The sequence below is a fragment of the Zerene cesonia genome, chromosome 3 (assembly GCF_012273895.1).
Source record: "Zerene cesonia ecotype Mississippi chromosome 3, Zerene_cesonia_1.1, whole genome shotgun sequence".
Classification (NCBI taxonomy): Eukaryota; Metazoa; Arthropoda; class Insecta; order Lepidoptera; family Pieridae; genus Zerene; species Zerene cesonia.
Genome location: NC_052104.1, coordinates 8248069 through 8262889, shown reverse-complemented (window position 1 = coordinate 8262889; position 14821 = coordinate 8248069). Strand labels below are relative to the sequence as shown.

Sequence of the window (14821 nt, the reverse complement as noted above, 5' to 3'; positions counted from 1 at the left end):
CAGATTCGAAATTCAAATGTAATATTTTTTTATAATTAAGTGTAACAGTATTTATGGCCAGACTAAGTATATAGTTAATATAATATTAATTTGTATTGTAATTTCGCAGTGGTAGTGGCTTCATCCTCTGGTTGCCCTACATCATGAACAATTTGTTCTCCATGCTGGAGACGGGCGGAGGCGCTGGTATGAATCTGTGCACCGTCATCAGATATTCCACGGAGAGCATGACTGTTGCTGGAAATTCAACCGTAAGTCGATCTCAATAAGAACTTAAATTGTATTCTATGTATCGCGTATTATTTGACGAACTTCATGTCTGCTACAATAAAGTTGTCCAATCAAAAAAAAATTAACAAAAAATCAAAATTATCTGTGTTTTGCTTTATTCAGACAATATAACTAACAGAAGTTATTCTTTTGAATTACATCTATTTAATTAAGATTAATTAAGATATAAAAAAAATCTATATTTTTTTCTACCAACTTTTTATATAGATTAACTATATTTTTATATTTGGAATATTCAAATAAAGAATTTATTTATTCTCGTTTATTATTCATAATTCTCAACTGAACCATAACATTAACAAATAAATTACAGGTTATACAAGAAGTATGCAACGACACCATACAACCAACGACACTTCTATCCGCGATGTCGTACGGAGCTCTTGCGAGCTCATCAAACCTGGTGCTCTCTTTAACCTGCGGGTCGAGGAAGCGGCTGGCCATGATCGGAATAGTTCTGCTCTCTGGAATATCAGCTGTTCTGTTGAACTTGGTGTCCAGCCCGATCGCTGGTGGCGTGTTCTTCTTTCTGTTTCTCCTTTGCGCATTGTCTATGGGCATTCTTAGCGTGTACTTTGTGGAGCTGTATCCTACGTCTTTAAGGTCAGTTGGTCATTGGACATGTACGCAAATATAGATGTATGAAGAGGAAGAATTTGTATTTTTGTTTGTTTATTTGTAATGGATAAACTCAACAACTACTGGACCGGTTTTAATAATTCTGTCACCATTAGAAAGCTGCAACTTCGCTGAGTGACATACGCTATATATGTACCACGGGCGAAGCCGGGGCGAACTACTAGTTTTTGATATTGCAATTTTCACTTGTACTATTCTAATTGTAGATAAACTGAGGCTTTCGCTTTAACATGTTATTTTCTCTTTTTCTTTGCTTGTGTTTCAAGTGTTATATCTTAAAAAAAACGCTCGACATAGCTCTAGCTATTTAATAATAATAATTGTTATCACCACATTAAAAAATTAATGAAGTAATTAAAAATTCGCATACTTTGTCCTTCTTATACCGTTTTGTCACAGATTTTAAAAGTATATATGATGTTATTAAATAAAGATTCAATTAAATAATATACTCAAATACTCATATAACTTTTCAGGGGGATGGCGTCATGCCTCTCCGTGATGCTGGGAAGATCGAGCGCCTTCTTTGGCGTGAACGCTATTGGATACCTCATCTCAGCAAATTGTGAAGCAACATTCTACGGGTGGTCGGCTCTGTTATTGAGTAAGTATATTTTAGTATTTTCCTGTGTTTGATTTTACGCGAGTATTAATTTTATTTCAGTTAGAAATTAAAGATTTTTTAGGAGACTCTAGTCTCCTAGTGACCACGCTCGCTGTAAAGTGTTCGAAACGTCTGGTTAAATAATATAATGAGTAAATCGCGTTAAAAAAATCTTTAATTTCTAAATATAAGTACATTTTCAGCAATTTCTTTAAAAAAATTTTGATTCGAATATCTTTTATTATATTTACTTCTCGTCATTTTGTTTCAGGTGCTATTGTTGTATCGTGGTTCTTGCCCAGTGACAAGAAATGAATCCTTAAAATAAGCAAAGTCCAATTATTTAGGCTGGTCCGTTGAATTTTCGATGTGACTAAAAAGGTTTTACAGGTGGCCTTTAAAAATTCGTATTTAAGAATCATTTGGTTTCTCTCATTTTTCCATAAATCTAATTATTTAAGTATCTATAAAATGTATAGTCTGTATAAATGAAAAGGAAATGTCAAATTATGTTATTGAAACAAACCGTTGTATTGTAAACTTTGTACGCCTGATTTTTTAATTGTCATTTACTTAGATCATCGTACAGCTTTCATTTAGAATGATGAAAGTGCTATAAAACGTGCGGGTTATTATTTTCTCGCTACATCTGGACGATACTCGAAAACTTGATGTAGAAACGAGTGTAGAAAACATAACAGCATCATCGAGACTCCAGACTTCTACCTCCAGCTTTCTATACTATCGAGATTTAATTCGGTTACGTGAAAACATAGTTAAAGGTAGGATTATCTGTTGCCATTTATACCTAACCACGTTGAAAAACAGTATATTAATCACATATTATTGACAGGTTCTTAAAAAAAGTGCCAACTATATAGCCAGTAACTATGGTGCCTTCATTAACAGATAAATTCCATAATTATTATGTGTCTAATAAGAGAGAGAGATAGAGATCTTTTAGCACTTCAGATCAATATAACACGACCTTTTCAAAATGTTTGACTCTCAATGGTTGGTGGTCATTACCACAAATTATAATTCGTTTGGCATTTACAATATGGACGTAAATAATGTACGTTTTGTTTTGTTTATTAAGAATACTGTATAGTATGTCAATATAGCTTTTTGTATTCCTTCTGAATGTTAACTATAACTGTGCCAAATGTCAAATATATTTTCGTAGTGTTATCACCAATATGCATATAATAAGGGTTGAAATTTTCAATTCAATTCAATTCAATTTAATAATGTATGATATATGTATAATATATTTGTATGTATTGTTATTAATTATTAGATTAAGAGTTAAGTTTCGTATTAAGATTTGTACCTGAAATTAAAAAGCTTGAAGATGAAAATTGTATTCAAGCAGACTGGTAGGCTATACACAAATAAAGATTTTATAATATATCGTGTTTTTATGAATACCCAACATGCATTTCCTATCTTTATTTAATCTAATAGAAAAACAAAAGACAAAATATTTAAACAATATGCACTCATTTTCTCGCTCGTTTATGAATTTAGAACCAGAAAATGTTTAAATCAATTGATGTTTTTTTTACAATATCTCTTCATATAAAGTCTAGTTATGGGTGATTTTATGTTTTAGTGTCATACTTACAAAACTCTGAGCGTATGTGCACATAGCCAGAACGTATGAACCTATATCTCTTATTATTCTGTGTCTTTATGCACGCTGATACCTTCGCGTTATTCAACAACGCTTTGAGGTTTATACGTTTCAGCTGTCATCAACGTTTAAAAAGACTCTAAAACTAGCCTAAGTGTTCTTTATAATAATATATTATAATAGTTTAAAAAAACTAAAAAACACGCTTTTATCATATTTTGCAAATTGAAAAATGGAATAATTTTATCAAATTAGTGTATTGTCATCGGTCCTCAATAAATCTACAAAGTTTGAACGAAATCTGGCCGTTTAAAGTGGGTCAAAATCGCGCCCAAAGAAGTCGGTTACAAACAAACATACAGGTGAAGCTAATAAAAAGCGTGTAAAAAGTTTAAAAAGCAAAGACATTGCATAAGGCATAGAAAGACAATGTGCATGGTGCTAGATAAAAGATAACCTATAACCGTTTTACGTTTTATGATTATATTATATCCGTGTGAACATTTGTGATTTTTCTATTTATGGCTATTTTCAGTCAACGTCTTGTAATTTAATGTCTTACAAAAATCATCACTTTAAAGATTGGCATTATTATTATCGGGAACTTGGGAACGTTCAAATTAAGTCGCAGACATAAAAAAATTATAACTAACATGCATGTAGCAGGCAAAGAAAGTGGAATTTTAGGAAAAGAACGCCATGCTTTTGATTTTCTTATTATGATTCATAGACACAGAAGTCATAGACAGTCCCACTGCTGGGACACAGGCTCCTGTGAGGGTTTTATTATTAGGATTATATAGCGGAAATTTTCTTTGTTAAAAGCCGTAACAAAGTATAGTAAGAAGCTGAAAAAAACACAAAAAACTAGAACAGCACTGAAGTCAAATCCTTCAATGAACAAAACATCGAATTTGTATGACCTCCAACGATAAAAAGTTGGATAATATATGAGTAATATCTTATCAACATAATCTTGCGAATACGCTTACTGGCATAATTTAATAACATAATATGTGTGTCACAGTTGATTTATATATTTCAGGAATTTTATACAATACCTAGTTAAGTTCTTACGATTCGACCAACCACAGATCCTCGCCAGAGAAAATAAATTTTTTCCAAGACTTGTACGTGAGGCTATTGAAATTAAAATCATCCAAATTTCAATAGAGAAGATGGTTTGCAGCTTTCCAACACCTAGTATCCTGTAAAAATTAAAAACCCCATCTCAGACATACCAAAAGACCAGAAGACACTATCAGCCAATACTGCCAATATCCGGAAAAATACTCCACATACCAACTGCGGAGAAATAGGTGGAGGTAGTTCACAAATAACAATTTTTGTATGACCTTCAAGACATGTAACATCTCAGTCTCCCCGTGACCACGCTCGCTGTAAAGTGTTCTAAACGTCGAATCGTCGTCGAATAAATCGCGTTTAAAATCCGTTAAAAGTTTTTAATATCTAAAAGAATCATTTAGTGAAGCTTATATTAAAGTTGAAAAAAGAAACGATGAAATTTTAATAAAAGCTAAACCGCCTCGAAATTGTCAAAAGCAGACCAATTTTAAATAGAACTACATAGAAGACACCAAATTTCAAATAAAAAAAGATTCATAAAAATCGGTTCAACCAGTATGTATTTATCACGTAACTAACACAAAACAAATAAAAAATCCAGTTGAATTGAGAACCTCTCTTGAATAATCTTTTTTGAAGTCGGTCTATAAATATGAGTCACATTTGAAACTATTCATAGTTACAAATAAAATAATTACTTTATATTTTAACATAATTATTGTATTATTTTGTTATTTTTTATCATTTATTTAAATACAAATAAATATTTCATTTTATCTTGAAATAAGGTAATGTTCTGAAGATTATTCTAGTACTGCTCTATAATCTTTGTTCACATACGATAAGATGTTAACAGTTTCGTAGATTATATCTGCCGTAAATTAATAAGCATATACATAGGCGAAAATTTTATTTAGATCTATATAAATATACTAGCTGCGCCCCGCGGTTTCACCCGCGTAAGTCCGTCTCCCGTAAGAATAACAGTATAAAAAGTTGCCTGTATGTTATTACAGTTTTTCAGCTGTCTACGTACCAAATTTCATTGCAATCGGTTAAGTAGTTTTTGCGTGAAAGAGCAACAAACACACACACATCCTTACAAACTTTCGCATTCATAATATTAGTAGGATTAGTAGGATTCAACACTTAGACACACATAAACTTCATTAATTTGTACTTGTTTGCATTCGACGAATTAATCAAATGTAGGTACTAATATTATGGTAACCTGGCCCATGGGGTTTCAAAATGAACGTGTTGTTATATGTATATAAGAATCATAGACCCGGGGGTTTTCTCACATGTTCCTGTTCCCATGGTATTTCCGGGATAAAAACTATCCTATGTCCGTCTAAGTTCTAAGCTACCTCTGCACAAATTTTCAAACAAATCGTTTATTCCGTTCTTGAGTTATAAATAGTGTAACTAACACCACTTTCCTTTATATATATAGATTTGTTTACTCTCAAGATTTATTAAACAATTTGCGTTATATTTGTATGACTTTTTCATTCTGCTATTTTTTAAAACTGATCAGTCATGCTTATCGTTAGGGGCTGCGCACTACGCAAAACTATGAGATTTTTACGAAAAATTTAATAATTACAAAATTTGCACGAGTCAGCTGACACTCTTATAATTTATCATGGTGAAATAATGATTCGTTTTATAATAAAGCGCAAACAAATGTTATAACTACATTTTGAATGGAAGATATGAAAAAATCTAAATTCTTAAATAAATAATATGCTAGCATTAAAAGAAAATTTTTTAAGTCTTTTTGTTAGATATTTCAAGGGACCATGTTTCGATAGTAAAAGCGCTATAATATAAACTTTGAAATTTGGTCGTGTAGTTTACAGAAATTTTGGTGCCCCTCAAAATTTGCCGCCCTAGGCCCGGGCCTCACATGCCTAAACCTAAATTCGCTACTGGTTATTAGGAAAAACAGGACCCTATTTCCGTCGGTCTGTCTATCGTCTGTCTGTCTCCAGGCAGTATCTTATGAACCGTGAGTTCAAGAGTGGAAACTGTTGCCGCTATAACCACAAACAATAAAAAATGAGGTTAAGCAATTATCGACACGGTCATAAATTGGATGGGTGACAAATTTTTACGGTTAACATATTTGTACGTTGTATCATGCGTGTCGCAAATCCGACTCGCACTTGACCGAATTGTATAAACATAAATCTTTGATTAGATTAGTAGGACTTAGGTAGAGACTAGGTACAATTAGGTAATACCTAGATATTGAATTACTGCAAGTCACAGATCTGAATACGATTAAAAAAAACATTGTTTTAAAGCAGTGTGCGGATGTTTGTAACGAAATATATTCGGAACATAAATGATTATTGTAAAAGAGATATCGATAATTACGCCTTATCCGTTCAGCGAATTTATTAACGTTAGATAATATTTACCTTTATAGGCAGCAAGTAGCATGCGTGGCTATTCGTGAAGATATTAAAATGGGTGAAAAAAATGTGGTTACATTTGAGGAAGCATTGGACAGAACTGGTATGTGTCTTTCTTTTTAATTGTTTGGCAAAGGACTCCGCGATGGTAAGCTACCACCGCTCATGAACATATGCAGAAGTGGTAGGTCATTTGAAGATCTTATGCCTCTATAAATTTATTACCGAGTTTAAATGAAAAGAGATAAAAGGATTGACGAGAGGAATAAATAAATGAACTGGGAAAGGTAAGGAAAAGGACACGGGTCTCCGGCTCCCCGAACGTCTATTTTAGCGCTTATTTTTAGCGGTTACTTATAGACAACTGAGGCCTATGTCACTCTCTACTAAGGAACCTCTAGTCTCCTAACTATATACAAATATCCTACTAATATTAAATGCGAAAGTTTATAAGGATGTGTGTGTGTGTGTGTTTGTTGCTCTTTCACGCAAAGACTACGGAACCGATTGCAATGAAATTTGGTACGTAGACAGCTGGACAACTGGAATAACATATAGGCAACTTTTTATCCCCATATTCCTACGGGATACGGTCTTACGCGGGTGAAACCGCGCTACCGGGGCGTAGCTAGTCATATCATAAAATCGCTTAGTTGCGAAGTGAGAGAAAGGATAACGAACAAACACACTTTAATATTTATGATATCAGTAATAATATTTTTCGAAAAAAAACCTTTTATTTATGCATAGGAAACACCTAAGAAACACGACACGTGTTTCTGAGAAATGTTTCCATCCATCCATCAAGCAACCATCCTTTTTTATATTTAATTTAGTCATTTGTAGGTATGAATACAATATCTGCTCTTTATATTATTATACACCTTAATGCCAGTCGAAGGTCATACAAATATAAATACTAATTGACACATTTACCCCATTTGGATTTAATCCTATAAAACAATCAATATCAATCTGTTTAATAAATAAAAGAAAAACTGAAAATATGGTATAAATTGATACTGAAGCTAAACATATATGTTTTACCTGTAACCTAAATTTTAATCGATAACAATCAATCAATCAATTGAATTTATTGATAATTAATTATTTTAAATTCCTGCGTTTCATTCTAAAGTAAATGGCCATCAAATTGTCAGAACTAGCTCAATTTTAAATTGGACCACACGGGAGGCACTCGCTTTCAATTAAAAAAGAATCATCAAAATCGGTTCAACCAGTAACAAGCTATGAGATAACAAACACAAAAAATGAAGTCGAAATGAGGAACTCTTAATTTTTTGACGTCGGTTTAAAAAAGTTTTTATAGAAAAACTTACTGCGCCCCGCGGTTCCACACACGTAAGTCCGTATCCCGTAGGAATATCGGAATAAAAAGTTGTCTAATTGTTATTCCAATTGTCCAACTATCTACGTACCAAATTTCATTGCAATCGGTTCAATAGTTTTTGCGTGAAAAATGACATACACATCCTTACAGACTTTCGCATTTACAATATTTTCGTAGGATTAGTAGGATTAAAATTAATTAAGATTAAAAAATCGGCAGTTTTTAACTTCTCCTGTCTTGGGTTCATTTCCAGTCAGGAACACCAAAAATATATCTGAAAAAAAAAAAATAGAATGCCGTTCTCCTACTTGTCCGTAAAGAAAACTATGATGTCAAAATGTCAGAAACGCCTCCGTACTCCACAACTAGCTCATTTAATTAAAGGGAAACCTAAATTTTTGTGTCTACACAAACGAATAAACCTTAAGATATAGGACGCAATTAGCTAAAAAGGTCTTGCCCATTTGATCAATCTACTAAATAAGGACTCTTAATAACATTAGTTCTAATATTCGATTCCAGGCTTCGGTCTATATAACTATGTGCTCGTCGGTGCGATCGGTCTGATCACCATCGCGTTTGTGACGGTATCGTATTCCACCACCATCATCGTACCAGCCAGTGCCTGTGAGCTGGAGACCACCGTCACACAGAGGGGGCTACTGGCTGCAGGACCGATCGTTGGTAATTCATCTTCTAGCTATATATAAGGAGTTTGAGTTGACTTGGTCCAGTTTCAAAAGATAACCCAGGCAAAGAAATAGCGTATAATAGATACTTACAAATAATATCCATTGGTTGAAGAATTTACCACATAAGTTCATTAGATCCAGACATTACATATCCGTATCATATGGTTACCGGTCTATAGCAACCGGGCAGTCGTCCGATTGAAGATGGAATGTTTAAGTATGAATGAACATATTTGAGGCGCGGTGTCGGCGATCCGTGCATTTTTTACTTGTGTTTAATTAATATCGTTATAACTCCTGAAATAAATTACCAATTGCATCTGTAGCTACTAAAGCAGCCTTGGATATAAACTAATATATTTATTATTTTTTGTGCTTGATTTTACGCGAATATTACATTTAGAAATTTAAAACTCTTTAACAGTCATCTCAGTCTCCCCGTGACCACGCTCGCTGTAAAGTGTTCGAAACGTCGGGTTAGTGATATAATGAATAAATCGCGTTTAAAATCCGTTAAAAAGTTTTTAATTTCTAATTTATTTGGATTTATACTAAGATAAAAATAATGGGTTTTAACTTCGATCGACTTACCATCGAGAACCCATAAAACCAAAAAACCTTATTATTAAAATAATAGTTACTTTTTTTCAAAACTACACAGAAATAGCCGGTTCCGGCGACTCGCTAGTTGATTCTGACGAATATCTGGAAAGTGTAAATTCATGGCATAATACAAAACATTTAGCGTAGACGGAGCGAAATCATTCAATTTACCTGCAACATCATATCATAGTGCGAATTCATGATTGAGATAGTAATATTATAAACATTGATATACTATATCATATAGTATGATCGATTATAGGTTTTATTAATTGAAATATGTTATCGATAGAAATCCAATCGAATTATGACAATCATTATAACAATAATACAAGGAAAAAAAAAGAAAAAGAGTAGTTAATGGTTTCCAAAACATAAAACTAAAATTATCAACTATATGTATTTTTTTTTCAGGTTTAATAATCGGTGGGTCGCTATGGGGAGTATTATCAGATCTTTACGGGCGGCGACTCATGATGTTTATATCTCTGCTAGCTGCAGCGGCGGTCAACGCTTTATGCAGTATTTCTGTTCATTGGGGCATGCTGCTGGGCCTTCAGTTTATTACCGCTTTAATGTAAGCATACATAGTGATTCTAATTCAATTTTATTTTTATTTTATGAATGGCAGTGCTGCGTTGCCGCAATTTTGCCAATATCACGTTGTGGATAGTTTTACATCTCAGAGATTTATAAGAAGCTCAAATTGTATCCGTCAACACACAATATATAGAAATTACTAACACCAAGTTTATTTGATTGTTATAAAGGACGAACAGCTAATTATTCTAATTAGCCTAAAAATATTAAAATTATTGCATTTTCCACAGAGCGTCAGGCCAATATTCACAAGGGATGACAATGCTGAGCGAGAGTGTGCCTCTGGCGAAACGGAACATCGTCGTACTTATTGTTTCAAGCTTCTCCCTTTTGTCACAGGGGCTGATGACGGGTAATTAGTGAAATGATACTTATTATTAACCAGTTGTTACCCGCGGCGTCACTAACGTGCTACTCGGGTAATAAAGTAGTCTATGTGCTAATTTACACTGTAATCTGAGTACAAAATTTCATATGGACGATAATCTGTGCTCGCGTGAAAGAGTAACAAACATCCTTACATCCATCCATCCATACTCACAAACTTTTGCTTTTATAATAAAGTAAGATGGTAATTTAGCACACACACAGACACACACACATACATGCACATAATAATGCATACAGAGTTGTTTTTGGTTAAAGTCTGTAATTCTATTTTACATGTTGAGAAATAAAAGACTTAACATCTTGTTAGGTTCCAGTTAGGTTAGTTCTCAATTTTAATATAGTTAAAGTTATAACACTTAATAGTATTTAAATGTTTTCTATTGATCTTTAATTTTGGCACTTATATTTAGTTATTTTAAATACCATGTTATTGATGTATTTACTATGTTGAAAAAAGAGTTACTGAAAAATTTGCTGGTTTGTAAATAAAAAAGATATACTTATGTACGTACTTATTACAATATTATACAGTTTAATAATAAATAATTTTAAATAATCGTACCCGCAATAATAAGAATTAAAGCTGTAACAGGCTACAAGTTTTATTACGTGCCAATTTATATCTTTATTATTTTTGCACTGATAAAAATATATTGCATAATAAACACGTTTCTTCTCGCATTAAATTCAATAAAATGCGCTATAGACGGCCTACAGCATTGTGCTTCAGCGCTTATGAGTAATTCATTAAGTCTAATTTTTTGCTAATATGTACAACTTTTATTTTACACAACTTTTCGATCGGAGTGTCTCAGTCTATAGAACCTATAACCCGTGGCAAACATATCTCAAATACTAAACACTTATTTCTTTATTTATAAGACATCTACGTATATAGATACCTATTGATCTATATAGATCTACAATTTATAAATATATATACTATACTATACTATTTATAAATTTCTTGAGCAAAAAATTTATTCTAAAAATAGCCCTTCCATTTATGCATAGCTCTCGCGATACCAATAATACCCCTAAAATTCTCGTACTATCTTCCGAGCCTTAATATTTACTGGAACTCCTGGAGGACTCTCATGGTTGTATACTCTATACCAAGCCTTATTTCTGCCGCCTGGATTTACGCAATGGAGGAAAGTCCCAAGTTTGCATATGCAAGAGGAAACGAAGCGGAATCATTGAGGATCTTAAGGAAAATCCATAGAATAAATAATAGAGGAACCAATATGGAATTTGAGGTATTTTCAAGATTTCATGTATATCTTTAAATGTTTTAAGTTAAAACTAAATCAGTTAAGTAGAGTTTAGAATGACTGACATTTTATTTTTATAAATATTTATGTTAATAGATCTGCCCAAAGCTTACTTGTTTGTTACCTGGATAAATCCTGTGATCTTATCTAGACTAAAATCTATAATTTTACCCAATCAGCCGCGTCTTCATAAAAGATCATTCTCACAAACTTGCCCGCTAGTGGCTAGTAACAAACGTTTGCGTTTTGTAAAAAAAGAACGGAGCATACTTTTAACAACGACTTAAATTCTTCAGGTCGAAGGAATCTTGAAAGAAAACGTGGAAAAGCAAGCCACCAATATCAAGGAGCAGATATTACCGCTGTTCAAAACACCTCTTCTAAAGAACACCGTGATAATGACACTGCTTTTCTTATTTCAACAGTTGAGGATTCTTTTATTTATTATTAGTTTATTTATAGAAGACTTTAAAGGTTTTTTCTTTATCTAGCTAAATTGCAGTTTCACATATAAACGAATCTAATCTAATAATATACTGTAAAATGGACATTATTTTTCAGAGTAGGGTCATTTTTGATATGGCTGCCGACAATCGCCAATCAATTTGTTCAAATTGTACAGACAGGAGAAGGAACCAACCAAACATTATGTGGTGTGCTCAATAAGAGTCTCAATGAGGAACCCGACGTGAGTTATCTATTTTTTATGCCAATTACTTTGATTGAATTAGGCCAACATTTATTTATATCAGCATCATCATCAGCCCAAAAGCTGGTCCTTCCAATTTATTTAGGTACTTGGTTAGTTCTGACAATTTGGAGGTTCGGACTCTTTGAATGAGGGTGGCAGGAGATTTGACAGGAGAGAAAATCTTTTGCTAACCACTTAGGGTTATTGTTTACTTAAAGGCTGTGAATTTATACCTCTATTTTAAGTTTAATACGTATTGTCGCAACTCCATATAACATTTTTTTAATCAAACTCCTTATTTTTTACCTTTTAAAATTTCCCTGGTCAGCATTTGCCCGCGGCTTCGAACGCGTTATAGTCGAAGTAGTTTAATGGATGTTACTATACAAACGTTCCTCTTGAATCAGTCTGTCTGAAAAAAAAACCCCATCAAAATCTGTTGCTTAATTTTAAAGATCTACACATAAAGACGCAGTGACTGCGGAATGCGACTTTGTTTATACTATGTAATGATATAATTCATTCACATTTTCAGCCAGACGTGGACCCCTGCTCTCTTAACGTCACAGCAATGGTTATAGTATTAGCTATGGGAGCATTGCATTCGATATTCAATCTTCTGATCAGTGTTGTAAGTTGCATATTTAATTTAGTTATGTAATCGTTACAAAGAAAATACTAAAGGGGTTTAAAAAGTGTTTGAATATCCTATTTAAACTTGTTCAACAAAAAATCTTGCTACCTAATTTTTGAAAGGTTATTTTGCAAACAGATTATGATGGCTCCTAGCTAAGTTTTGAAAAATTTTGTAAGACAAGTTTAGGGAACAATGATAATATTTAAAATTCACCTAGCTTCAACAATGGCGTTGTATTCAGGGAACGCAAATGTCACTGTCATTTAAAAAATTTTAATCTGTATTTTTCTGCCCACAGGTAATTAATCGCGTTGGCCGCCGCAATATGGTCATTATCGTTTCTTCTGTATGTGGAATTTGCGGGATTCTAGTAAATGTGGTTCCAAACGTGATAGGAAGCGGGATACTGTTTCTGATATATCTCATTGGAATCGTAGTTACTGGACTGTACGCAGCTATGGGGGTTGCATTGTTTCCTACATATTTGAGGTAAAGAGCTATTTAATAAAAAGAGACATTTTAAATACTAATATTCACCCGCGACTTGACACGCGTAGTCAAAAGAAATTCCAATGGGAAATGAGTATTTACCACGGTAAATAACTTATAAAACCTCTCCGATGCAGCGCGAAAGACAGACAAACCAATAAGTACTATATCTTTCCGCCCGCGGCTTTGCACGCGTTATCAAATGAAATAAACAGTCTCGGGGATTTCTGCGCATGATTCCCATTCGCATGGGATTTCCTGTATAAATGGTATAGCTCCAGCTAGCTCCAGCTTTTGGATACAACGCGTAGCTTAGTTAAGTCTTAGTACGTAGGTAAAACTATTATATTATCATCTATCATTCATCATTATCATCTACTATATTATGCTCGCTCCGCCCGGTTATCAAGATACCTGTTTTTATCCAAAGGGAGCATTTAATCGTGATTTAAAGTATCCTATCAATCAAGTCAGCTCATACCCTGTCTCTATACCAAATTTCATCGAAATCCGTCCAGTAGTTTCTATAGCGATGATTGACGATAAACATCCAAACAAACAAACTTTCACATTAATACTATGAGTGCGATTAGAAAACTATTTATTTAACCAACTTTCGACTGGGTAAACTGATATTGATAACTTAACTTAAATTTTTAAAGCAATTTTCAAGTGTAAATTGATATTTTATAGGATTTTTTTTAATGGATCGTGGATGTTTATAGGGTATTCGCAGTAGCTCTCACAATGACAGGCGGTCGGATTGGAACATTCGCTTCGGTGCAGATCCTAAACTTTTTACTCGTTAACAACTGCGAAGTCGGATTTTACACATTTACAACAATATTTACGTGTAAGTAAAATTACAATATACGGTTAGTATTTAACGATAGTTACTGGCTATTTTAATATTGTCTTTGATTTAAAGGAGTCGTCGTATATCGTATCTTATACTTTTAGAGTTGTATATACACACCATGTACATATATTTAGCACCCTGTATAATATGTACGATCTAACTTCTTGATTAATACTCTCATGAAAGAAGAATTTCTTCATAATCGATCCAAGTTTTCATTTCTATTGAATTTATTTTGGTTCTCTGTATCAATAATTATAATTTTTAATTTTTCAGCGTCAGCGATACTCGCCGCTTTTCTGGTCGATGATCGTCGTCTCGTCAAAAACCTTGAAAAGGCATCAAAAGAAACTAATGATCTCTAATAACATTTTATTATTAATCAAAGCACTCTATTTTGTCATAGTATCTTAATTAAATTGTGCCAATAAATAGCTTGTATTTTTTTAAATTAATATTTGTATTATTTGCTTGATATAATAAAAAGTTTAACTCTATTCTTTAAACTTAGTACATTAGACAGTACATTATGGCTTTAAAATACCTATGTTTGACG

At 33.0% G+C, this 14821-nt stretch overlaps 2 protein-coding genes across 2 annotated transcripts in view; both read left to right on the top strand.

Annotated features, from left to right (window-relative positions):
* LOC119839442 (synaptic vesicle glycoprotein 2C-like) overlaps positions 1-1940 on the top strand; it is a 10872-nt gene extending 8932 nt beyond the window's left edge. Inside the window, exons 7-10 of the mRNA XM_038365705.1 lie at positions 110-251; positions 605-894; positions 1407-1534; positions 1806-1940. Coding sequence (XP_038221633.1) covers positions 110-251; positions 605-894; positions 1407-1534; positions 1806-1849 — 604 coding nt within the window. The 3' untranslated portion in view covers positions 1850-1940. The remainder of the gene's footprint in view (positions 1-109; positions 252-604; positions 895-1406; positions 1535-1805) is intronic.
* A 4700-nt stretch (positions 1941-6640) lies between these two features.
* On the top strand, positions 6641-14720 carry LOC119839476 (synaptic vesicle 2-related protein-like). Its single transcript, XM_038365748.1, has 11 exons — positions 6641-6782; positions 8553-8714; positions 9740-9902; positions 10156-10277; positions 11330-11574; positions 11886-12013; positions 12151-12277; positions 12816-12911; positions 13216-13406; positions 14132-14259; positions 14542-14720. The coding sequence occupies exons 1-11, from the start codon at positions 6734-6736 to the stop codon at positions 14628-14630; spliced, it is 1500 nt and encodes a 499-aa protein (XP_038221676.1). The 5' UTR covers positions 6641-6733; the 3' UTR covers positions 14631-14720.
* The last annotated feature ends 101 nt before the right edge of the window (positions 14721-14821 follow it).